Source organism: Euphorbia lathyris, chromosome 1 (assembly GCF_963576675.1).
Source record: "Euphorbia lathyris chromosome 1, ddEupLath1.1, whole genome shotgun sequence".
Classification (NCBI taxonomy): Eukaryota; Viridiplantae; Streptophyta; class Magnoliopsida; order Malpighiales; family Euphorbiaceae; genus Euphorbia; species Euphorbia lathyris.
The window spans coordinates 91,278,208-91,305,510 of NC_088910.1; the positions used below are offsets into that span (position 1 = coordinate 91,278,208).

Sequence of the window (27,303 nt, forward strand, 5' to 3'; positions counted from 1 at the left end):
TGATAATTGAAAAGAGCAAGGTGACAAATTTGTAAATAAAAGGAAAGAGAGGATAGATAAAATTGTTTTATTTCTTTTCTTTAAAATACATTTCTAACCTCGTTTTTCGAAATTTTTTATGCTATTAGACTCGTCTAAATTAGACGGTCATTTTAAGATCCATGAAGCTCAAGTAAAAAAAATTCCGGTGAACGGAATCCGGGTGGGCGTTTTCTGGCAAAAACAAAAGTGCCCAGAAAATTCTAAAAAAATTTCAGAAAATGTAAAACATTATTCTGAGAAACTTTAATTCTTGGGACAAATCGAAATTTTTTACGGTTTAGTCCCAATAAAACTTGTTCCTTAATTTTATCCATTTTACATGATTCAACAATTTATTGGGTCAAAACCGTAAGGAATCTCATTTTGAGCCAAGAATTAAAGTTTCTTAAAATGATATTTTACATGTTTTGAAATTTTTTGATAATTTTCTGAGCATATTTTTTTTCCTACTTACATTGTTCCGATAGTTACGAAATTGTTGCAAATCAGTGTACCATTTGTTCCAACATAATACTTATATTGTTCCAACAGAATAAATCAGCGTACCAATTTTTCCAACAAAATAGTTCTATTATTCCAGCATAATACTTATATTGTTCCAACATAATAAATCAGTTTACCAATTCTTCCAAATCAATTTTATTATCTATGTCTTCAATTTCATTTTTGTTTCTTAGTATTTAATATAGTATTTTCAAATTTATATTAGTTATATTATTTAGAAAATAATTCTAATTCTTATATTCTTCCAACATAATAATTATATTGTTCCAACAGAATAGTTATATTGTTCCAACAGAATTGTTATATTGTTCAATAAAATATTGCAACACATAGTGCTGAAAGGTAAGACCAAAAAGTGCCCAGAAAATTATCAAAAAATTCTAAAATATGTAAAACATCATTTTAAGAAATTTTAATTCTTAGCTCAAAATGAGATTTCTTACGGTTTTGACCCAACAAATTGTTGAAGCATGTAAAATGGATAAAATTAAGGAAATTATTTTATTGGGGCTAAACCTTAAGAAATCCTATTTCTCCCCAAGAATTAAAGTTTCTCAAAATAATGTTTTACATTTTCTGGAATTTTTTGAGAATTTTCTGGGTACTTTCTGTTTTCTCGCCGGAAAACGCACACATAATCGCCGGATTCCGTTGATTTGGGACTAAACCGTAAGGAATCTCACTTTGAGTCAAGAATTAAAGTTTCTCAGAATGATATTTTATATTTTTTAAATTTTTTTTAAAATTTTTGGGTATTTTATTTCTCATAGAAAAACAAATCGCCGGATTCTATTCACCGGAATTTTTTTTTACCTGAGCTTCTGGGATCTTAAAATGACCGTCTAATTAAGATGAGTCCAACGGTATAAATTTTTTTGAAAAACGAGGTTGGAAAAATCGGGAAAATGCATTTTAAAGAAAAGAAATAAAACAATTTTCTTTTTCCTTTTATTTACAAATTTGCCATCTTCTCCTGATTAATTACAAAATTGGTCATTGTCACATGATAAAGCTTGTCACACCATAAAAAATGTGTCACACCTGATCTCTCCTGTATATATAATATATATTATTTATAATTTGACATTCTTTATATATAATTCATCATTATTTATTATAATTATAAATTATTTATATATAATTTATTATTTATCATTATTTATTATAATTATAATTATAATTATATATATAATTTATTATTTTAGTTTAGTAGTATCCAGTTCAGTTCAGTAGCATTCAGTTCAGTTTAGTTTACTTAATTTCAGTAAAAAAGAGCAGAGCCTAAGGGTCTCAAGTCGCTTAAACTAGAGATCTCGAGTTCGAGTCCTAACGTACGTAGAAAACTTTAATTTGAAGAGGATCCACCTATAAAGTGCCTGATGAGTCTCAAACCAAAAAATTAGACAAACTAAAAAAAAATAACACAAGGTCAACCAATTTCACACAATTTAAGTTCTTTACCAAATTGACTAATATTCGTTATAACCAACAAAAGTGTTTTCTGACAAAACAAGGTTTAAAACCCTAATTTCATGTAAAGACATTTTTTTTATGAAAATGCTTATAACTTCATTAGATACGAAAAGAACAATTACAACAAGAAATGAAAAAGGTAAAAAACCTTACAAAATCCACAATGGGACCAAAACGACTACAAAGAGCATAAAAAGCCATAAAAGGTATAAAACATACATAAAAACAAAAATACATATACTTTATGGAAACCAAAATCCGTAGAAAAACAACTGCAATCGAATCTTCATCATTTAGGCCCTTCCGAACATTTGGATCTGAGTCCTTTCTTTTATTGCAATCACGTAGATATATTGATCCACGTATAAAATAAATCGTTTCCGCTCTTGCTAAATCCGAAAAAGGTATAAATAGCAGAATAATTGAGAGAAGATACAATTCAAACGGATAAAAGAAATCCAATAAAATATATAAACACTGATTAAAGAAAATACAATAAAAAAATAGTAACCCTAACCCGTTGAGAGGAGGAGGAAGACAAAAGAGAGGGTTGAAGACAAATAGAAGAAAAGAAATAGAAGAGAAGAATGTAAAGACATTTATTCTTTGGAATTTGATAAAATTAAACCAAAACCCACGTATCTCTAATTTACGACTTTGAACAATATGTTTATTATCACCTTTATCCGAAGAATTTATCAGTAACTTCTTTGTTAACTTAATTCTTTTTCTTGATCTTTCTAGTGTCTTTCTTCTCCTTCCTACCCTTCATATACAATTTTTTCACTGACTATTTATTTTGATTCTTCATAGATTCACCATCGATAACTTTTCCCTCTTTCAAACAACATAAACAGGTGTAAGGATCCTCTAGAGTTGAAATCCTCTAGAGTTTGTGGAGTTGTAATCTCAACCATTAATTCTAACATTAATGGATGAGATTTAATTGATAAATTTTAATATTTAATTAATCATTTATTGATCAATCAAATCTCATCCATTCATTTTGTAATTAATGGTTGAGATGATTACAACTCCACCAACTCTAGAGGATCTCTAGCCCATAAACAGGTAAAGGGATATCTGACGTCCATTGTTTACACATCTTCTTAACAAGTTCTCTATTATATCAACCAAAATTTTAATTTCAAAACTCTTTCAAACAAGAACAAGTAGACGCTTCATTGTTACTAGAATGATAGTAAAATCAAATTTCTTACTACACATTGCCATTTTTAAAAGGCTACAAATCAGGAAAAATCAAATAATGGATGAAAAAAAACAACAAAAAATGAAAACATTCCAACGAAAAAATACCTCGTAAAAACAAAGAAACCTTAAACGAAAATGATAAAAAATTTGAGGAAAGGAACAACCAACATATTGAATGCCAAATATTGAAAATAATAACCATTCCACAAATAAAAAATGGAAAAGAATGCAAACAATATGCGAAATGAAGAAAACGTACGACCAAAACGCTATTAAACGAAATACAGTTTAAAAATGGCATGCGTAGAAAATAAAAAAGTTTCACACTGAAATGTAATTTCTATTTGTGCTGTTTTTGGTAATTTTTGCATACAAATAAAGGGCCCGTTTGTTTTACCTACTGTTTGCTGTTGATGTTTGCTGTTGTCATTTGCTGTTACGGTTTGCTGTTTGCTTTTTCAAAAAGCTGCTTTTCCAAAAAGCAGAGATTCTCTGCTTTTGTAAAAGGCTGCTTTTCAGGTGTGAAAGGCAAACAGAATGTCACTAACCAAACACCTAGTGCTGTTTTTCAGATTTAAAAGGCAAACATGAGATCACTAACCAAACACCTAAAACTCCCCCTTTTGAAATGAAAAGGCAAAAAGGAGCATGAAAAGTAGCAACCAAACGGAAAATATTTGATTAGGGTTTAAAGGCCGTTTGTTTTGGGGATTTCATTCCATTTGTTGGTGTTTGTTTTATTAATTCAATCATTCCTTTTGTCATTTTTTAGTTTTGGGTTTACTTCTAACTCCTCTAATCTCATTCCTCAACCTTTTAAGGTTTTCTATTTCTTTTTCCCCCTCTTACTAACTTGAACTTCTGCTCTCCTTATAAAATGATATTTTACTCTCTATTTTACCTTTTAATTTTTTTTTATTTTGGGCTATATATTTATTTCTTTTTTCTTTTTTTATCCTTGGATTAATTTTACTTTTGATCATTGTACTTATATATTTTTAATTTTTTTCCTCAAAAAATATTTTTGACTAAATTTTACTTTTTTATTTTTGTTTTGATCATTGTACTTATTTATTTATTTATACTTTTTTTTATCTCTAAATTAATTTCACTTTTGACCCCTATTTATTTATTTTTACTTTTTTACTCTAAAAATTCATTTTGACCAAATTTTTTTCTTTTATCATATTATTCATTTTAATATTTATTTTTAATTATATTAAAATAATTATTTTCTTTTTAGAATAGAATATTTATGTATTTTCTTTTATTAATTTTATTTCAGTTTCCTCAGTTTCATCATCTTTTGATTTTAACGGTTCAATTAATTGATTTTAATTTTTATATTTTATTAATAGAAACACGTGTATGTATAGAAATTATTGTTAAGAACACAACTCTGGTTATTATCTCATGTAAATCAAACAACCACAAAGGAAATCCGATGTATATTTAACTGAAACAAACAGATAAATGAATTCATGGTTATTCAATTCTTTTCTTATTTTTTCCCTTTTTTGATTCCATTATGTTACTCCTACACAAACCAAATGCAAAAGTTAAAGAACTTATTGTTATTGATTTTTTTTATATCCTATTATGCACATAAAAAAATCATAAAAGTGTCTGTTTGTCTCCATTTTTTGGAACTTCTTTTTGATTTTTAATTTTATATTGGAGATAAAAAAGTGTTTGATAAAATTTCAAAATAACTGTTTTTAGCAAAAAAAATTAACTAGCATCTACTATCTATCAACAATAAATAAGAACATATGAACCAAACGTGTACCTAGTCATATGTCTTAGATTACAAGAAATCTCAATTTATAGTGTTCCCTAATTGCATTTACAAGTCTTTCAATGTTCCTACGAGTTTTAGGAGTCTCCAATGGGCCATAGAGGCAAGGGCAAGCATTAGTTCCTAAAAGCACTATATTATCATAATTTGAAACAAATTGAAGGTCAAATAAAAAGTAAAAGAAATAGAGACGGAGGAAAAGGAATGAGTTGCTTAGAAAGAAATCAAAGATGTACATGTGATGTGCTCTTTTTCACTCATTCAATTATCATACTATCACTCCCATTGGTTTTCCTTGATACCCGGGGGCTCGACACAATTATTATTATTATTATTATTATTATTATTTTTGATAAGCTTATTATTATTATTATTATTATTATTATTATTAAGTTCTACTTAATAACCAATAATAGGATCTAATTAATAATTGTTTAGCTATAATTAGCAGAATCCAATTTAAGGATTATTATATCATTTTATCTTTGGAATATGCAAGTTACCCTTACAATTTACAAACCATCGTATGATTATTTTATCATGTAAACTTAATTATCTTTAGGATTTTTGTTAATTGGTTCCGGATTTATTACAATTATACAAAGGTCATGTTTGTCAAAAAGCTTTTTGAGTTAAAATTAGGATTTTAAGCCACTTTAAAGATTTTATCTAGTCAAACTTCTAACAGTAGTATTTAGTGCAGAGATGTTTGAAAGAGTTTATTGGTTTCAAAAAGCTAATTTTGAAAAAAGTTGGTTTTACGAGTTTTTTTAATTAGCTTATTACTCAATCTCTTTTGAAAGATATTTTTACCCCTAATTACTATGATTTAACCTAGGCTTTACAATGTTCTTATTTATCATTTTACACAAATAAATATTAGCAATCAGCTAAGTTTTACCAAACAAGTTGACACAATCAACTAGTTAAATCAGCTAGTCAAACAAGCTAACAAAAAAAAGTAATTAGCTAACAACAGGAAAGCCTTCGCCTTCTACACGATTCGCCTTCGACACGATTAGCTGGAATTTCCTTTTGGCGGTGATGGAGGCCTTTGGGTTCTCCTTGCAATTTCGTGACTGGATCCTGAACATTCTATCTGCTTCTCGAATTTCAATTCTGAATAATGGGGTCATCACTGGTTACTTCAAATGCTCAAGAGAGGTTAGACAGGGTGATCCGCTATCTCCTATCTTGTTTGGAATTGCTGGAGACTTTCTAAGTCGTTGGTTAATTGATCTTGGTAACACGGGGAGTCTGAATCCGATGCAATACACCTCTTCCGTAGTATTTCCAACTCACTTATTTTATGCAGATGATATACTTCTGTTTTGCAGGGCAGCTGTGGATAATTTGGCTGTCATTAAGAAGATCTTTGAGAGGTATGGCTCTATTTCGGGTCAACATGTAAATTGGAATAAATCTGAGCTTTTCCTAGGGTCCTTTGTCACTCCCCGTCGTGGGTTTTATCTGGCTAATATAATTGGAATCCGTCAAGGGGAGGTCCCTTCCCGTTACCTAGGTGTTCCTTTATTTTTTGGTAGGCCAAAGACTCGACATCTTAACGGCTTGATGGACAGGGTTCTTGCTCACTTCTCAAAATGGAAACGCCACTATTTATCAATGGCTGGGTGAATGTCCCTTGTAAATTCGGTTATCACTGGGAGCTTCATTCATTCTTTTATTATTTACAAGTGGTCTTCTACGCTTCTCAACCGTATGTCTAGGTGTATGCGGAATTTTGTTTGGTCTGGTTTGATTCATTGTAAGAAACTGGTAACAGTTCCTTGGAGAATCTGCTGTCATAACTTTAAAAATGGTGGATTGGGAATCAAAGATTTGCCTATTCTGAACAAAGCTCTTACTAGGAAGATGGCCCGAGGATTAATTCAGGAAAAGTCGTTTTGCTTTAATTTGCTTAGAACTCGTTTTTTCAATAAAGCGGAGCAGCCACGTCAGTTTGTTCTGAAGTCTTCAGTTTGGACTTCGGTAAAGGCGATTCACTCTGAAATTGCGCAGCATTGCCTTTGGTGGATTGGAAAAACTTCAGAATTCAATTTCTGGAATGGGGGATGGATGTGCCCCTCGCTGGCCATTTAAGTTGGATTATCTGACATACAACAACGCTCTTGCCTGGATTTGGTGGAGGATTATCTCGTTGGAAATAGCTGGCATAGTCTCCCTGAGCTTCCTTCTAATGTGGAGAGTAGGGTCTGAAGTGTTATGCGTGGGGAGGATGCGGTTGATGTCTGTCTTCGGAAGCCTGATTCTAGTGGGATCCTCACTATTAAATTATTATATGCTGGCTAAGGGCACCGGAAAAGCAGCAGCCGTGGAGTCATTTTCTTCGACATATCTACGTTCCTCCTCCTCGTGCGTTAATTGGTTGGCGTGCTTATCTTGGATATCTGTAGATGCACGATCAACTTGCTTTACGTGGATATCCTATTGTCTCACGCTGCAGTTTATGTTTGTCGAATTCAGAATCAATTGATCACCTCTTCGTCGCATGTCCGTTTGCTAAGATTATTTGGCATGGCATCAGTTCGCTGTTTGGTAGGCGTTTAAACTCTAACTCGACCATCAAAAACCTGGTTATTGATGCTGCAATTCAGCGTTTTAGTCCTCAGATTTTTGATTTATTAGCTGCTGGAATTGCTAATACGATATGGGCTCTCTGGATTACTCGGAATAAATTCCTTTTTGAAGATGAAAAACTGACAGTTGCAATGGTGTTAAGGCGTATTTGGGGTGCTCTAAGAGAGTCTTCGCATTCGGGTCGTGGTACTACTTGGAATTCGAAGATTGAAATGCAGATTTTGTGTGAGTTAGGGATTTCCCGAAGGTTGCCTAGGGGGCCGCAAATTATTTCTATTTTCTGGCAGCCTCCTCTGATGGATTGGATGAAAATTAACACTGATGCTTCTGTCACGGGTTCTCCTGGTTCCGTAGGCTGTGGTGGAATTTTCTGGTCTCAATTTGGTTTGTTTTTTGGTGCATTCTCGTTTCCTATTGAAAGATCGTTTGCTTTCCTCGCTGAACTGACTGCTGCTGTTCATGCTATTGACACGGTTTACAATAATGGGTGGCGGAGAATTTGGCTTGAAAGTGATTCAATGTACGTGGTGCAAATGCTGAAATCAAGATCGAAATCAGTCCATTGGGTGCTTAGACAGAAATGGCTCCGATGTCTTTCACAGGTTGATGCTATGAACTGTGTTTTCTCCCATATTTATCGTGAAGGTAATTATGTTGCCGACTTGCTAGCGAACTGTGGTCGAACTTCTTCTAGCTACTCTTGGTGGAGCGATATTCCGAATTTCTGTAGTTCGGCCTATTTTCATGACATTGGAGGATGGGGTTTTTTATCGTTTTTCTTGATCTTTGACTATTTTTTATTTTATTCTTTCATTCTTTTGTTTTCAGAACTCTTTTCTATTCTTTTTAATAATATTGGTTCGGGGGATTTGGGGTTCGGTTCGGGGGTGCTATCATAGCTAGGATGTTCGTATCTGACCCTTCCTCGCTAACCAGCTTTCAATTAAAAAAGCTAACAACTAATGTAATGAACTAACAGGTAACAACTTACAACTATTTTCCAAACATGACCAAAGGTCAAGTCCATATTTGGCAAAATAGAGGTTTGAGGTAAAACTAAAGGTTTTAATTACTTTAAGAGGGTGTTTGGTTGGGTTAAAAAACATCGAAGAAAAAAAATGCGAATGAAAATGAGTATTCGTATTTGTAGTTTTTAGTTAATCAAATTTAATAATGGAATGAGATTGTGATTCCTTAAACAAGAAATTCCATTCCTAATCCATGTTTATCAAATTTGATTCCAAAAAGAATCAAATTAAAAAACTGTTTTTCCCTCATTGTGATACATATCGGTTTTGTCTGAAAGTTTTAATCGTAAACTTACAAAGATATTTCTTCTCTAACTAAACTAGAAGGAGTGAATCCCGGGTTTTATGGACTAAATCCATAGGAATATGAAATCCTCATTGTTGAAGGTGGAAACCTTAACAAGCTTCTTGAAGAAGATTAATATTTGATTGATAAAAGTTCAGAAATTACAATGAAAGAGATGAATTTATATCATCTAAAACCTAATTGCTAAATTACAATAAAGGGTAAAGAACATAACTAATTAAAATATCAAGATAAGGGTAAATTGGGTTAAATATAAAGGGGTGGCATGGATGGTAAATAGGGAGTGACATGGGTTGTAAATAAGGAGTGGTAGGATTGTAATTAAGGAGGAAGCTGGAGTAAGGAGCAATTTCCTTAAAATGAAGGTACGCGGAGCGTGCCTAATTCTACGCCCCGTGTGGATTGGTCTCTGAACTTTCTTCGGATCATTTCTTCTTTCACGCGGAGCGTGCCTAATCCAAGCCCCGCGTAGATGACCTCCTGGACTTGTCTCCGGATCAAACCTTCAATTACGCGGAGCGTGTTATAATGCACGCGGAGCGTGCCTAAGCTGTTGTGTGGCACTGTTTTGGCCTCCTTACTCGCTTGTTGCTCGTGCTTGGTTCTTCCTTCGACTTCTCTCGTCCAGACCCGATCCTAGGGAGAGATGTCCCGCATCACATTACATTGTACATGTGTATGATTTTTTTTTTTCATTTTATAAGGTTTCCTATTTATTTTTTTGTTTGCGTTTTTTCCTTTTCTTTTTATAATGTCTGTGAAAGATTATTTTATTGATAATATACTTTTTAATATGATGTATAATATGAATTATTTTTGTCGTTCAGGTTTATTATTATTAATAGTTTTTATTTTTTTTATTTTTTTTTTATAAAAAATGGTTTTTATTTTTTATTTAGTTTGTTAAATGTATTATTATCTAATTAATTTTAATTTTGTCGTATTCTGATTCAAATTCTAAAATTTGAACCAAACACTTTTAAAAGTAATTCAATTCCGATTAAACCAAACAGAAATAAATAAATAGACATTTTGATTCTGATTCCGTAGCATTACAATTGTGATTCCAATTCTGATTCCGAAGTTTGAACCACACGCCTTTTGAGAGGTTTTGACTAGTCAAACCTCTAATACTGGTGTTTGGTAAAAAAAATGTTTCAAATAGCTTTTTGGACTCAACCTTCTAATTTTGAAAAAGCTAGTTTTACGAGCTTTTTGAATTAACTTGTTGCTACATCTCTTTCAAAAGATATTTTTATTCCTATTTATTATCATTTATCCAAACAAATATTGTTTTGCTTTTTTACTGAAAATAAAGTAATAACATGATAAACATATTAATCTAGCTACACTTTGCTAGTAAATGTTAATTAATAAATATAAAATGTACTATTATGTTTTTGGAAATTATATTTCTATTCAAAATTATACAAATTATGTTAGGGATATTTTCGAAATATTCTAATTTCAACCTTGACGCTTATGGGAAGATAATTACGAATGTGCCACAAAAGTTAATTCTCAATGATTAAACGAATTTAATAAAATAAATTGCGTCTAAAGATGTGACTTCTAACAAAACGATTGACAACAGACTCAAAGATTAAGAAAAAAAGTTTGTTTTGGGTCCTTACTGTTGTTATAGAAACTTTACTAATCGACAATCATTCATAAAAAAAGCTTAAAAAATCAACCCAAAGACATTTTTTAATTTTCTTTTTCTTTTTCTTTTGTTTTTATTGATTTCTTGTAATGTCTTTGCTTACAAAGTGGGAATAAAGCAATAATTACAATGAAAAACACACATTTCACGTAGTAAAACTGAATAATTAGAATGGAAGTTGCAGGATTAAAATTGTAACTAAAGGGAATAAAAACAATGAATATGCACAAACTAAAATTAAACGAACAAACTTGGGTTGGTGTCTTGATCGTTGTAGATATTTGGACTTTGTAAAAACAAAAATTTAATTTGAGATGTTGGGAATGTAGTCGCATAAAAATCAGACTCAAAGCAGGGCTGTAAGTTAGTGAAAAGATCTTGGAAAAAGAAAGATAAAAAACACTATGTTCTTCGTCAGAGAACTGAATTTTTGACGAACTTTGAAGGCTCAAACTATAAGATTCTAGACTGATTTTGGAAAAGTAAAAAGTAAGAATTGAAGATGACTATGTTGTTGAATTTTAGGGCTAAAGAACACTGACATCAGAGTAGTATAAGGCAAGTAAAAAAGTAGGCAAAGTAGGTTGATCAGAACAGTTTGGTAAGAAACATAAGCTTAAGTTAAATGATGGTTTGAGGTCGAATTGAATGGAAACAAAGGAAGCACAAAATTTGCTAATAAGAGAGACATGTATATTTTTGTGCAAGAACTACATTCTAAATTATTGGCAAATGACATGTATGACTACTACTATGCTGAACAAAAGTCTGCCAAATAGAGATGATATGCTTTTCAAAGGAAGTATGACACAAAAGAGGTTGGATCGAAAAAAAATATGATGTTAGCCGCTACCTCAAATTTCAGATGACTGATGAAAAATCAGTGGAGGCTCAATCTCATGAACTCTAAAAAATTGCACACGAGATTATCTCAGAAGGTATGCCTCTTAATGATCAATTTCAAATTGTTGTAATAATTGACAAACCGCCTCCTTCCTAGAAGGATTTTAAGAATGTTCTCAGGCACAAAACCAAGGAATTTTCAATGGAAAGCCTGATCACTCGCCTCCATATTAAGGAGGAAGACCGAAAACAAGACGAGAAAGAAGAAGTGCTTATTGTCTCAAATAACACCAAAAGATCCACTAATGTTCTGAAACAATTCATAATTTTTTAAGAATCAGAACTGCAAACCAAACTAAAACAACAATACTCAAGTTAATCAGAATTGGAACCCTCAAAGGAACCAAAATAGACCATAACAACAACCACCTAAGAATGGTGCTGTTTTTCTTTGTTTTAACTGTGGAAAGCCAGGTCATATGGCACGTAAATGCAGGAACAAGCCAAACACTACTCCTAGTGTTAATCTGAATGAAGAACAACAAAACTTTGATGCAATGATTTCTAAGATCAACCTTGTAGGTGGATCAAATGGGTGGTGGATAGACACTGGTGCCTCTCACCATGTTTGTTGTGATAGAAATATGTTCAAACCATATATCGCTGTAACCGAGGATAAGAAAGTGTTGTTGGGTGATTCCCACACCACTATTGTTGCTGGAATTGGTAGTGTGGAATTGAACTTCACATCTGGAAAAAATTTAACTTTGAAGGATGCGATGCATACTCTAGAGATGAGAAAGAATTTGATTTCGGGCTATCTTTTCAATAAGGTGGGGTTCACTCAGGTTATATGGACATGTTTGTTTACTTTAACAAAAAATAATATGTTTGTAGGAAAGAGTTATATGCAACTGAAAGTATGTTTAAATTGAGTGTTGAAGTTAATAAAGTGAATGGTTCTGTTTATACATTGTGTACATTTAATGTTTGGCATGCTCATTTTTTTCATGTTAATAAGCGTATTATTAAGAACATGAGTAACTTAGGCCTAATTCCAAATCTGAATTTAAATGAGCTTATGAAATGTGATTATTGTAATCAGGCAAAAATCATCAAAACACCTCATAAATATGTGATTAGGAATTCCGAACATCTAGATTTAGTTCATTATGATATATGTGAATTAAATGGAAAATTGACCAGAAATGATAAACGTTACTTTATAACTTTTATTAATGATTGCTCTAATTTTACTTTTCCATATTTGATGAAAAATAAAAGTGAAGCTCTTAACATGTTTAAATTATTCATTGTTGAAATAGAAAATCAGTGCATAGGAAAATTAAGAGACTTCGTAGTTACAGAGGCACAAAATATGGTTATAGCATGTTTATTGACTTTTATAAATCACATGGAATCATACATGAAATCACTGCACCGTATTCACCGTAGATGAAAAGAAGTGCTGAAAGGAAAAATAAGACACTGACAGAGTCTGTAGTAACTATAATGCTTAGTTCAGGTGTTGCCTCTCATTGGTGGGGAGAAATTTCACTAACTGTTTGCTATGTACTAAATAGAGTCCCTAAGTCAAAAAGTAAAATATCTCCTTATGAGATTTTGAAAAATAAAATACCAAACTTGTCATATTTTACAACTTGGCGCTGCATGGCTTATGTTAGGATTCCTAGCCTTAAGAAAGTCAAACTTGCTAGTAGGGCTTATGAATGTGTGTTTATTAGGTATGATGTGAATAGTATATGCTCTATGATTTAAATGCACATTATTTTGGAATCAAATGATGCTGATTTTTTTGAAGATAAATTTCCTTTTAACTTGAGAAATAGTTTTGATCTCATACCTGTCCCATACCTTTTATACAAGGTACGGGTAGGGTCGGATAATGTCGGATACCCACGAGTATAGTACCTGTTGCCATCCCTAGACGCAATAGTTATCTAAACTTACTTAAAAGGATTAATTGACTCCCTAAATCTGTTTAAAGTGTTCTATTGGTCTCTAAACTTGTTTAAAATTGGCAATTTGTTGGTTGAAGTGATACATTGTTCAACTTTTCTACATTCGCTCGTATACCACCGCATAGCAATATAGACCTAATCATGTTATAATAAGTAAGTTCAGATCACCAATCAATTTTTTTTTTAACAAATTTGAAGCGGTCATGATATTACAAATTAACCATTTTAATGGAGATTTTTAATATGGTTGATAATTTTAGAGAAATTCTTCAAACCGTAAAAAAACTGAATTTGATTCTATAACTAATTAATTATGTTAAATTGGAAAATTACAGTAGAATCAATAAAAATAAGAAATTAAAGAGTTTGGAAAATTACAGTAGAATCAATAACAAACATCTTAAACTAACTCAAAGACGGAGCCGGTAGCCGGAAGGATTCCTCACTTTCTAGATAAATCAATATATCATCAGTATCAGCGAGCCGGAAGGATCCAAACTGTGTAGATAAAGAGGATGACGACGAGGAGTAGAAAAGATTGAATATGGGCTTCCCTTGCAAATCAGAGCCCAAGTTTCTCTATAGCATGCTCTGAATGCTAATGTTTTAAAAAGTGACATTTTAAAAATGTTGATTTTACTCTTATAAAATATTTTTTTTCCTAATATTTATGTAAATTGTCTTAAAATATTTATCTGCAATCTAATGTACATATTGAATGAGCGGACAAAATGATGTGGTTCTAGATAAAGTTTGAAGAGACATTACTTTAAATGATAGTATATCTGGGCAGGTGTTTGTTTGCCCATACATTTAAATGTGAATTTGCAATTAATGCATCATTAGTTAATGAGTGTATAATACAAAATAGAGATGATCTGGAAATAAGTGTTGTAAAATTATTAAGATTATTATAATAAAATAAGGATATGGTGAAAGTAATATTAAAATAAAAATTCAGTGTATGTTTGTTGGTGGGTTTGAGGGGCCATAGCATATATAGCTTTATTGTTTGTGATTGGCATGGTAATTAAGCGCAGGTGAACAGTAGGAGGAAGGAAGAGCTACTTTAGACCCCCAAAAGAAACGAAAGATGGATAGGATGGGGCTGATTCATTACATATATAAGATGTCGGGGGGATTCCATTCCTCACTTTCAGTCTTCTTACCATATCACTCACTTTCTTTCCTACTCCACCTGCATGCTTCTATTTCTTTATTTATTCTTTTCTCTTTTTAGTTTTTAGAATCATTTCTATCATTTTTTTTACAAAGCGTATATTTATTCCAATGGTATAAAATTCGTGCTACCGGATAATATTAGAGATAAAATTATAAAATTTCAATATACACTTCTTTATATATATTTATATATATATAGTGCATATGGATAACAGGTAAATAAATGAACACGTCACATGGACTAATCATGCGTCTTAATTAGGAATAATAATGGAGAGGTAACCGTCTGGACACGTGGATCAATGGGGACAGACATCTTCAAAAAGTTGTCATCCTGATTTGCACAACTTGCAGTTAGTACACACCAAATCAAAGTGTCTTACCAGGTGACATGTGTCTATGTCCTCCCAACATGTGTAATGAGTGTTAGCTAGGACACAAAAGACACATTTTTCAGAAATATCCCTAAAACCTTAGAAATTGAAAATGAAGTTATGCATCCAAGATATCTCATCCCTAACTGTAGAAGTTGTTGGACTTGACACTCATACCGTTCCATAGTTGATTTGGACATCTTAGAAGCTCCCTTTCTAGGCTTCCTTCCCTTCCTCTTCCATGAGGCATACACTTAAGTAGAATTGTTCTCCCCTCCTCCTATATGCGCTTAAGCATCTTTCAACAAAGCTTTCGATATGTAGATTGGCAATACTTAAGTGGAAGATAGCTTGTTAGTACATATTTTGCAGTCCTTATGACGTAAGCTACGTACCTTATAAGAAAGAAGCACATATCGAGTCCTAAAGAGCACAAAATGGATAGAAACACAAAGGATTATTAAAAGATGAAGCCTTAAAAAGTTAAAAAAGTCTAGAAAACCCCACTATTTAAAAGTCATAAAAGCTCTAAGTCATAAATCATATAGCATGAGAATTTGTTGAGTCTGTTTGTCCCATCAGGAAAGCTTGGATTCTCTTTCGGAAAGGCCGCGAGTCTCGACCCTTCAATTTAGCGGTTTCAACCTTCGAATATGGGGTTGTGTGCCCCCTTTTTAGTGCTACCAGCCCCAAGGTGGGCCGCCGTCCTCTTGTAATAGGGCTGTTGGCGCAGCCCCTATGTGAAGGCCGCCCTTCGGGCCCACTTTTCTTGGGACCACAGACGTTCAATTTGGGGGCCTCAATTCCACCCCCTCCTTTTTAGAATTCCAGCCCCTGTAAATAGGGGCTCCAAATCCAAGTTGAGGGGGACACGCTTTGGATTGAAGAGAGATCTAAAGAGAGAGAGAAAAGAAAATCTAGAACAAGAAAGTCCATTTTCTTCCAACGTCGTAAGAAATGATGACATGGAAACTGACAGTTTTATTTAAATTCAAAATCTAAAATTTCTAGAGAAGGGAGAGTAGAGAGAGAAAAAATAAAAAATAAAATAAAAAATATAATTTTGACTCTTAAAAAGTCAAATTCAGAATATTTTTTTTTGGACAAAATTATCTTTTGTTACACCAACGAATTTCTAGTTCCTAAAAATCCCTTACCAGAAAATTTCTGGATATAAGAAAATAACCCTAGAGTGGCGGACGCACCACAGCGGAGTGTACATGGTCCACGCGCCAACTATTAAAAAGAATCAATTTTTTTTTTGAAAAATTACTTTTATAAACGTTGTCTTCTACTATGGAAGAGGCGCTTGATGGTAGTTTAAACATTTTAGTTTGTGAAAACCATTCAAATTTATAGATAAATTCTTTGAGTTGTTTTTATATATCAATATACATAAAAGAATTTAAAGTTGAATCCTGGGTCTTAGATCAGCAACAGTCACCAAGCACCTGCTGGGGCTGGGTTTTCTGCACAGGAGGATTTTTCCAAATTAGATGCCCTTCTTCAACCTTCAATAGTGGGTGATTATCAACCGATTAAGGATCCAAAAGTTGGGATTAACAGTAATAATAAACAAATGTATTATAATTCTAATCTGCCTCGGTGTCCATCATTTGACAGCAGAAACCAAGATCAACCAAAATTCATGATGCTTGGAAAAAAATTCATTGTCAGGGCACCTATCAAATGAGAAGCATACTGAAAACGTAAGCAGTAGCCAGCTGATCTGAAGCTGAAGCCAAAACAGCAGTATTTTTCTGCTGATGGAACAACAACAACTTTTTATTTTTAGCCAAACGCCAGGAGATGTGAAAAGGAGAAGCAAACACCCCCTAAGTTGAAACCCAGACCCACATTTCACCACCTCTGTTTCTGTATAATTTTGCAAGAGGGAAGAAAGAAGAATTATTTTGTAGTCAGCCTCACCTGATCTGATCTGAGATGTCAGTCCAGCAATGGAATGGAAGGTGATGAAATCTAAGAGATCGTCTTAGTCTTCTTAGAACGTGACTTGTTAATAGCATCACAAATCTCTCTTCTTCGTTTGTTGTTGTTGTTGGTTGCAGGGATCACATTCTTGCTATTCATGTTCATTAAGTCCTTGTTTTCATCTTTATCTGCAGAGTCAACTTTTAATGCATCTTTAACGAAAATCCTTAATCTCCATAATGTCAATTCACTCTGTACATGGGAAGCACACAGTTAAAACTAATGCTCTTCTCGATTCACCATTATGGATCAAAAACGTAACCTAAGAATCCAAATAACCTGGATTGGTAAAGTTTAATACTTCTGAAACTTTAAATGAGATAGGAAAAAAACTAACATTTAGCACAATTTATCACTTTGGTCACCATTATTTAATTTTGGTACATTTGGCCCATATACTTCAATTTAAATAAGTAGATAGGTCAAATGTGCCCAAATTAGAGTACAACAGCCAAACTGATAAATTTTACCCAATAGAGGGGCTAAAGTTTGACTTTTGTCAGAAGAGATGCAAGTTTAACCTGACTATCCATGTCGAGGTCGACCTCTTGTGCTGTTGCTTGGAAGCTTGGATTGTCATCAGCAACTATCTCCAGAGCCTTAGTCAGATCTCCGGGAGACAATAGAGTGAGAGCTGTTCCTAGTTTCTTTTTCTCCTCAACACTTGTTTTTCTGTCGAATGCCATAACCAACCAAAGTTCAATGGCTACAGAAGACAATTAACCAACAAGTATCAAACCACATAGATGCACTTAAGTGTACATGGCTTTACAAACATACCTGCATTCCTGAATTACCATTTTTCTGAGATTCCCCAGTTTCATATCAACCTCACAAAGCTGTAAGCAATTACAAAACATACTGTTCAAAACATCTAGCAGATTAAAATACTCAAATTAGACTTCTAAAAAAGTAAGCAGAATTCGGCATTTGGTGGAAATATGAAACTTTTCCAAATATATAATATATGCTTACAAACAATTGTAAACTATAATGAACAATTTATCGGCTTATAGTGTACTTTTGTATAAAGCTCAACTTTTTACGTACTTCATTGTTCAAATCCCTGGCCATGTTAGCATGTGAGGCCTCCTGAGCTAATTTCACAGCTGCTTGCATTGCCACTTGGTCCTTTGCCTGTCTTTTTTCCTGCACGCATTTGAACACTTATCCAACAATCCAAGGAATAAAACAACTCAAAATAAAGATAATAATAATAAAAAAATTCTCATATGAGACCCCCTAGGAAAGAAATCAATTAATTTGTAGTTATAAGATCCATACTAAAATTGATCAGTACCTCTTTAGCAACTTTAGGCAACAGTTGCAACCACTTCTCTTCAAACTTTTCCAGTAATTTTTTGGCCATTATGTGGACATCATCCCTTTCGTCATTGTATTTCATTGCATTCTTGAAAACAAGTCTAACATCAGCATATATTTCCCGGACATTCCTGTACCCAGTACCACTCTTAGCCTCCAATTTATTTTTTATTGTACCTAAATCCATTGGGTTTTCAATGACCTGGTATTGACAAGTTTTGAAGTATTCAATTGAAGTCATATACCAAAAAACTACTATTGAGTGAATTTAATACTCAAATTTATGAAAATATCAATGAGAAGAATTTAATGGTGTGAAGTTATAGATAGACAAAGATAACTGGCCTTTCATTCTAATGTAAGAAAAATCTTCAATGCAAACAAAAGCATGATAAAACTCCAAGTTTTTCAATGTCTAATATATTTAGATTCAAAATATATGGAGCCTAGCCATCTATGGACCATTTACAACTATGGATAACATATGGGAAGCAACTGTTTTACTATAGAACTTGTAAGCATGAAATCAGTTGAAGAAACAAACTGTTTTATTATCATAATTGACAGAACTTTTAATTTATCAAACTCCTTAAACAATCAATAGCACCAAAAATAAATATAAAAAATTAATTTCTGTCTTTTTTCTAGGCTTGCATTAATCATGCAAAACAAGGTACAGAACCTTCATTTGGAGACGTTTTAAAAATCATGCGACCAAAATGCTTCTGTTGTAGAATCGAAAAACAAATTTAGGATCACAACAGGGAGAAAGTATTTGATTCTTTATTCAGTCATCATATGATTGACAGAATGAATGGTGGTGATTCTGTTAGGCGAAAAAATGGGATTTGTATTGATTAATTTGGACTAGAAGATCTAGATTGTAGGGCTAAGATGAACTTTTGGGTTTAGTCATGCTCAGCCCTGGGTTAGAGATGTCTTCAGATAGTTCTGTTCTAACCCGATCAGTGCGAACGGGAAAAATAAAAGCTGAAATAATAACTACATTGATGAAATGAACCCTGCCCAGGAAGATTTCAAAAGTAACATCACACTTTACCTTGTAATAGTCATGCAGACCAAGACCTACAACATCTACTGGTTCGATGAAAGGCCGTGCCCATTTGTGCTGAGTGATCTGACAAGAGATAAGACAGAAATAAACAAACTTAATTCTTCCAGGGGTGAAGGTGTAATGAGAGTTGTCAAAGCTAGGATGATATTTCGGTAACATACATTGGGAATTGCAAAATAACCATGGATTCTCTAGCAGCCTCATATGTATAGGAAGGTTCTAACATATCAATGATATCATAAACTCAACCTGCTCAGCCTTATTATCCTAAAGAATTGATCACGAGAGCAGCTCAGCAAAGCAAGAGAACTTTAAAAGAGGCCGTTGAATACTCTAATCATGTAGCAAGTCAATTTTGTTAAGAATGCGATACATACATATAGCAACTCTAAGGAAAATAAGAAAAGTAAAACAGTGCTGGGTACAGGTTCAGATCATCAGGAGACGAAAAGTTAGTTCAACAGCTAGGCAAAAAGTATATCCAATCCATGCACTCAAGGGATAGAGGTTGTTACCAAAGTGATACCTGAAAAAGGTATCCTTTTGGTCAAGAAGTCAGCTTCTTCCTAAGAGGACCTACACTCACTAATGCAGGAAGTAAGGGCAACAATCTCACAAGTCATTGGTCAAAAGCTAAGGAACCCAAAATATAAAGTTAGTCCAGTGTGTCACCTTCATCAAAAGATTGAGAGACCATCATCAAGACTTCTTTAATACCATACTATACTACTGAGCAATATTACAAATTTTACAGAACTAAAATTCCTTTGAATCTACATAATATAGAATAGCAACCCAATCAACACCTCCATATGATGACCTCTAATGCAAAATTGTCATAGTTGTGAGGATGGAATTTGATAATTCCCAGATATGTCTTTTGCATATAGATATTTGGAATCATAGCTAGTCCCTAACTGATGCATCTGATCATATATAGAAAGTTGTAATCAAGCAGTTACTCATGTAAGAAAAAAGCTCAAAATAATATCTTAAATCTCAAAATTTTACAGGATTATTATTATCAGTACACTGTACACTGCAAATCAAATTTGGTAAGAAGCATAAAGGTTACTCAACCACAGGCAATAACCAGGAAAATAGGGAATGTATTAGATGAGAGAAACTTAATTGATATTATAGAATTATAACGAAGGAAATAACAGGATGACAGTAACAAGGCAATCCACAGAAACCGCCCTCTCTAAGCTTTTCTGCTAAAAGCCAAAATGGAGAAATCTTTCTACTGGCCTAACACCTATAACCACCCCTCGAACATTCTCCCAAAAGGTCGTAACTAACTCTGTCAGCTCACTCCCCTTGGGCTTCTTAGAATAAACATTTCATACTTTAGGCCCATGGTTCAGATGAGCCAATAATAGGTCTACTGTGCTGCAATGCTCTATCATTACCTCCTCCCCCCCTCTCCCTTTCTTTAAGAGTCTTGTCCTCAAGACTAAGATAAGGAAACTGAACAAAGCATCTTCCCCATGTTTCCTCAATGGAGTGATCTTTCCATTGAACTAACCACTGCTGAGAATGGGAATGAGTAGGCAAGATTGCCTGAGGAACACAGTAATCAAAAGTTTCGAGCTCTAACTCCATGGGTAAAGAACTCTCTCCACCAAACCTGAAAATATAGCTTTCTTGAGTAGATAAACATGAAAAGAAGGATGAACTTTGGAAGAAGAGGGCAGATGGAACTTATAAGCTACTGCACCAATTTTCTCCACAACCTTGGAAGGACCAAAATACTTAGCTGCCAATCTGTGATTGATACGTTGAGAGGGTCGATGGTTCGAATCCTAGCAACCCGATTTGTTGACTAAATTTCAACACATGGTAAGATGAGTCTGTGTCGTACATGCTTCAAACGTAAAGGCATTCACGTGAGAGGGTGTGTCAGAGATAAAAATAAAAGCTACTCTTGGACTTCAACAGCCAACTTAAGCTTTTAGTTCAAATAGTTCCTTAACCATTATTAAAGGCGCAAGGTGCACTAAGGTGTTAGGGTCTTGGAGCCTTAGACCAAGGCGCAAGAGTGCGACTGAGCGACATAAGGCATACTAAAAGAATAAAAATATAAATGATTGTATTTAAAATACAAATAATGATAAATTCTAAAATGAAAATGCAATAAAATACTAAATCATGACAATATTCTTAATCATAAATTCTAACATGCAATAAACCTCATATTCTAAAATTGAAGTGTTCAACTAAATAGTAAATCCTAAGTTGACAATAGCCACTTATCATCAAAAGTCCCCAAATTCATCAATCATCACCTCTCACCATCATTCTCATCTCCAACCTCCTCAAATTGTTCTTCAAGGAACTGGTCCTCTTCGTCTTTATCATACTCATCTACAAAGTCAATTTCTTCTTCCTCCTCATCTCAAGAGGAGAGAGAGAGAGAGGAGAAGAGTACATGTTCTTGAAACCTTTTGTTCTTCAACAACTCCAAGTTCATCTGTTGTTGCCTGCTTCTTTCTCTCTTTTTTCCTATTGTCTGCTTCTTCATTCTCTCCTTTTTTTCCCTATCGTGGTGTCTGCATTTCTTCAAAATGTATCTTCTTTCTTCTTTGGTTGTTTATTTTGGACACTTGATGTGACTAATCTAAAAGTGGAAATTAACAAGGATCTAACTCTTTTAAGACCCTAAAAAAACTCATGTGGCAAATAGATGTGCCATAACCACGGCTAGGCGCACCTTGGTGGTCGCTTGAGTGACAGCACCTACCTTTGGGGTGCCAAGGTGCTTGGCCTAGTGCCGTGGAGCCTTAGGCACGCCTTTAACAACTTAGGAAGAGTGAGTGCCCCTTGTTTGAAATACAATAGTATATCAATCCATGCTTAAACAACCATTTTTGGCCAAAACACACTTAGCAATATCAACTATGAATAATCAACTTAAATAGCTACTTGATTTCTAATACAGATAATTCCAACCCATTTAAATGGAAAAAGAATAAACGTTTTATACCTCCTAAAGATAAACATATTATGAAAAAGGACCAGAAAAAGGTAAAATTCAAACCTACAAAAAGGTAAAATTCAAACCTACAAAAAGGTAAAATTCATTTTAAGTCATACATGAGTTTATGATATTAAACCCCTCAACTATAAAAATGTTCTATGAAAGTCTTTATGTTTCAATTAGAATCTATTTACGTCTATTTTTAATAGATTTCATTACTTAATCACAAAAAACCTGAAAGAATAGTTTTGTAATTCGAGGTAGACCAAAAGAAGTAAAGTTCAAGAGCCTAAAAATACATTTTTTTACTTAAAAACCGTGCTTATGATGCCATGATACGCCTTTGATGTCACAATTAAAACATGCAAGTTAATTGAGTTAGAAGGAAAGGGCACAATGTGTTTTTTCCAAAATAAACTCAAATAGAATTACAAAAATGCTGTTACTTACATGATAAAATATTCCTGCAAACTGGTGTATAAGTTCCTGCCTTCTCTTTTCTGCAGCTGCTTCCCTGTTTGATCCATGTCGCTGTTGCTTTTCAATGTTCATTTTGTCCTTCACAGTCAAGCTGCATTTAACATTGTCCAGATTCTTGTTATCTTGAGCCATGTAGAACTGTTCCAATATATCTACCCCTTGCTCAAGCTGCAAGAGAAACAATAGATCTCAGCAGCAGTTTAACAAGCAAATGACTCAGGAAGGTGCAGCTTGAAGTTTTTCAAGTGCCATCACAAAGATCAAGATATCACAATAACTTCCATCCTTCTTCACAAGATACAAACATTTCTTCTTTGGTTAGAAATTAGAATGCAAGCATTCATTAGTAGACGAAACATTAAAATCAAATAATCAAGTGTTTCTGTGTCAATTGAAATTTAGTTAAACACATTGCCCAGCACATATGCAACTAGCAACTAGCAACAAGTATAAACCTTTAAAAGGTAAATGCAATAGATTAAAAAAATAAAAATGATATTACAATATTGATTGAAAATCAATTTTGAGAAACTGCTAAAACTGCAAATTTTTATATTACATCCAAAAGAAATAGCTTATCTAGGCATCTAGCAATGAATTTGTACTTACCTCGTTAACTTTCGAGAACAATTCATCAAAGGAATGGCTAAAACCTTTCCCTTCCGATACATTAACTTTACAATGCCCCAGATCAGCATTGCTCATTTCCAATCTGATGGGGAAAACAGGAAAGTGAAGCATTTTAGGAAAAACTGCCGAGGATAAAATCCATAAAAAAATATCAATTTGAGATTCCACGGGATGCTGCCAACTGCCTAGAGAATGAAAAAGATGCCCAATTCTAGGTTTCCTTTAACCTAAGAACTAAATTAAATTTTATGAAGTGGAAATCAAGACAGCAAAATTATATTATCATTCCTCAAATGTGACACAATGTATATAAACATCAGAAAAAGAAGATGCAAGGTGAAAACAATCTAATTTTCAGTAGATATAACAACTAAAGAAGATTCATAAAACAACAACAACAACAACAACCGAAGAAGAGGAACGTTGGGACCAATAATAATAGCAATAATAAAAGAAGGAACTATAACAGGGATTAGCTGTTCGATTAACCAATATAATGTCAATTTGAGAACGACCATACCTGTGGAGCAAACGAATTCAAATCAGGAAAGAACCTCAAGAAGTAGCGCAGAACTCAGTGTTGAAACACTTGGTTTTTTTCCAGGAAATTACAAGAGTTGATTGTTATTTTAAACTGGGTAAATAATTATAAGGTGTTTGTGTTATATAGTTACTCTGTTTTTATTTTCATTACGGACTCTTTGATTTTTATATTTGAGTGAATAAATAAAATCTAAAATACCAATTACTTTTTATTATATACTAGTCGAAAACCCGTGCACGGGATACGAAATTTTTATATAATTTAGATAAATAAATAAATTGACATATTTACTTTTAAGTAATTTTATATCATGCTATGGGAAATTTGTCTATTATGTATATTTGAAATTAATATATATTTTTTATTGATAATTCAAATCAAATCAAATTAATTTTGAAAATAATTGATTAATTTTTTTTATAGAATTTTAACAATGATTTATTTATTTTTACAAAATTCAATAATTTATACTTTTTAATAATTTTAATATATTTTCATATTTTCTTATAACTGGAATTCTATGAAACAATAATAATAAAATAGGAGATTAATTAAGAAATATATTAGAATATAATAAAAACCCAAAAATTGAATTAGACTACAATTAAAATTAAATATTATATCTATAATACAAAAGAATTACAATCTATGTTAAACAAAAATCGAATTAAACTACAATTAAAATGAAATATTATATCTACAATACAAAAGAATTACAATCTATGTTCAAATGGAAGCAACATCAATATTATGCTATAAACTATTATCATCAATACTTTTCTAATATTGCACATGAAGAAACTTATCCATTCTATATATTACATATAAAAAAAATAAAATTCATGAGAATTAGTCACAAATTCATATTGATGATAATCATTTTGCTTGATGGAATTTCATGATCACCAAGTATTCAAATTCAATTATTCATTATGCTACAATAACCCAATATATCCAATTGAATCAGCTTAAGGTGATGATATTTGTCCTATTGTTTTATCTCGTAATATCTCATCAAGACATTCAATCAATATGTTTTTCATTCTTCAACTGTATAGAATATCAGTCACGCTCGCAGATATCACTTATTTGACTTTATTAATATTTTCTAATAATTATATATTCTTGAATTTCGTAAGCAAGAAAAACAAACAAAAGAATAAAAAACAAAAATGAAGAGACAAAAAAGATAATTAGGAGAGAACTATCTTCCTCTCGTTTTTTTCGAAAATAAGAGAGAATGTAAGATATAAGCATATAAAGAGGAGAGTGAAAATATTTTTTGCCTATTAACTAAATTTTTTATTTTTTATTAATGAAGTATTAAGTCAATAAATTAATTTTAGTTAAATAGAATTAAATCACAATTGTAACCACTCAGTACAAAAAAAAATGTTTTATAATTAATATGTGAAATTGATTCTATTAATTAGAATCATTATGCTCAATATTTGAGAATTTGAAGAGATTAAAATAATAATATTTTTTAAATTAATATTTTCCAACAACTTGTTTTATGCTCATATTTCATTTTCATATGTTAAAAACTCTTGAAATACTAACAATTTTGTACAAACCACAATATAGTAGTCAAAAATTATATAACCAATGTTGCAAAAGCAATTATCTCAATATCACATAATTAATATATATATTGAAGTTTGAGCATCAAAATTTATTTTTATTTACCTTCATTTTGAATTCGTATCTGGCATAATCCAAATTTTTCGAGAATAAACATTTTATCAAATGTATTAGACGCTTACAATCTCTTTGTCGAGAGAACTGGAAAAAAATAACTCATTGATAATAATAATAATAATAATAATAATATAACATAATTTATAATTAAAATAAACTTCATTATAAGTATAATATTTCAATACCTATTTATGTCTCAAACTTCAATGAACAACTATTGTGTGAAAATTTATATCTGTTTGTACCAAAATGCATGAAAATAAAAAATACAATTCATATTGGTTAGATAAACTCAAACTAAAAAAATGAGTCGATTTCAACAGGTTCTGAATTAGAAAAATTAATTTAACTTCAATTAAAGCTAACAATTGAGTTCATATAAAGCCGAAAATCTAAATTGTAGTTAGACTTAACAATCGAAACGATAACATCTAACAACATATACTAAAAAAGAATGCAAATATACAAAATCTTTAGTTTATTCATTTTGAAAAATAAAAACATGGATAAGATAGCGAGAGGTATGAAACCTGAGTAACGACTGAAGTGGAATTTCATCTCTGAAATATGAAACTATAACAACTATTGTTTAATAAAAATAAAAAAACAACACAATTGAGAACAAAAATAACTATAACATATGAAAAAATTGAATAATTACCTCAAGAAACATAAGATTTTTTTTTTGTAATTTTTGACACCTTTGTGTTTCCCGATTTTAGTTGTCCATGAATCTTCCATTTCTATCGGATTTCTTCAATTGGAGATATCAGTTTGGAAAAAAAGACAAATAAAAAAGAAAACATGGATAAGGTAGCGAAAGGTATAGAACCTGGGTAACGGCAGAAATGGATCTGAAAGATGAAACTATAACAACCATTGTTTAATAAAAATATAACAACAACACAATTGAGAACAAAATAACTACAACATATGAAAAAAAATCGAATAATTACCTTCAGAAACATAATACTATCTATCATGACCAATGAATATAATGACGGAATACTATCTATCAAGCTTTATATAGAAGTTTATTTGTGGCTTTTGGATTTCCTTTACTTTGTGTTTTTTCATCTTCCTATAACTCTTACTTTCTTTTATTATTTTAATTAATGGGCTAGTAATTCTTTAATAAATTATAAATATAAATATGTTATTTTTAATTAATTAAATCTTTTTAATTTTGATTTTTTACTACGTTAACAAGTCATCAAAAAGGCTTCTAAAACACTTCTCCTCATTTCTCTCTGCTTCCGCTATTATATATAGTATAGATTTTAATAATAAAATATTAATTTTTTTATTTTATGTTTTTTTTTCATAATAATAATCTTTCTAATATTAATTGATTATTTTATTAATTTTTATATAATTATAAATTTTAATTTAGTAATATAGACTTATAAATGAAAGATATTCTAAAAATTATCAAAATAGAAACATAATTATAAAAGTGATTTTTTAAAGGAATAAAAAATATTCTTTATATTTATGATTAATATATACAAGTATAAGAATTTCGATGTATATACTACACAAACTTAATTAAAACTATTTTGATTAAATTTG

The 27,303-nt window shown here is 31.9% G+C and overlaps 1 protein-coding gene across 8 annotated transcripts; it reads right to left on the minus strand.

Annotated features, from left to right (window-relative positions):
- Nucleotides 1-14,973: 14,973 nt before the first annotated feature.
- LOC136206564 (transcription factor GTE1-like) lies at nucleotides 14,974-24,114 on the minus strand. Of its 8 annotated transcripts, none has more exons than XR_010676327.1 (9): nucleotides 23,466-23,997; nucleotides 22,827-23,024; nucleotides 19,382-19,459; nucleotides 18,299-18,523; nucleotides 18,049-18,147; nucleotides 17,779-17,837; nucleotides 17,520-17,670; nucleotides 16,936-17,190; nucleotides 14,974-15,340 (listed from the first exon to the last, which is right to left on the minus strand). XR_010676327.1 is itself a non-coding variant. In XM_065997682.1 (9 exons), exons 2-9 carry the CDS (start codon nucleotides 23,559-23,561, stop codon nucleotides 16,987-16,989), a joined length of 1,110 nt encoding a protein of 369 aa, XP_065853754.1. In that variant the 5' UTR covers nucleotides 23,562-23,568; nucleotides 24,007-24,114; the 3' UTR covers nucleotides 16,642-16,986. The 8 variants fall into 8 exon arrangements, 5 of the variants coding, with proteins under 5 accessions (XP_065853754.1, XP_065853778.1, XP_065853733.1 ...); XR_010676326.1 differs by lacking the exon at nucleotides 14,974-15,340 and adding an exon at nucleotides 16,400-16,475; XR_010676325.1 differs by lacking the exon at nucleotides 14,974-15,340 and adding an exon at nucleotides 16,642-16,688.
- Nucleotides 24,115-27,303: the final 3,189 nt, after the last annotated feature.

Bases quoted from the DNA above. Each gene is read 5' to 3' on its own strand.
- LOC136206564 (XM_065997661.1), bottom strand. From the start codon at position 23,597: ATGCTTCACTTTCCTGTTTTCCCCATCAGATTGGAAATGAGCAATGCT. The intron at 19,460-22,826 runs GTAAGTAACAGC...ATCTCTTGTCAG, and splicing joins TTGCAGGAATATTTTATCAT to ATCACTCAGCACAAATGGGC. The intron at 17,838-18,048 runs GTACGTAAAAAG...AATTGCTTACAG, and splicing joins CCAGGGATTTGAACAATGAA to CTTTGTGAGGTTGATATGAA.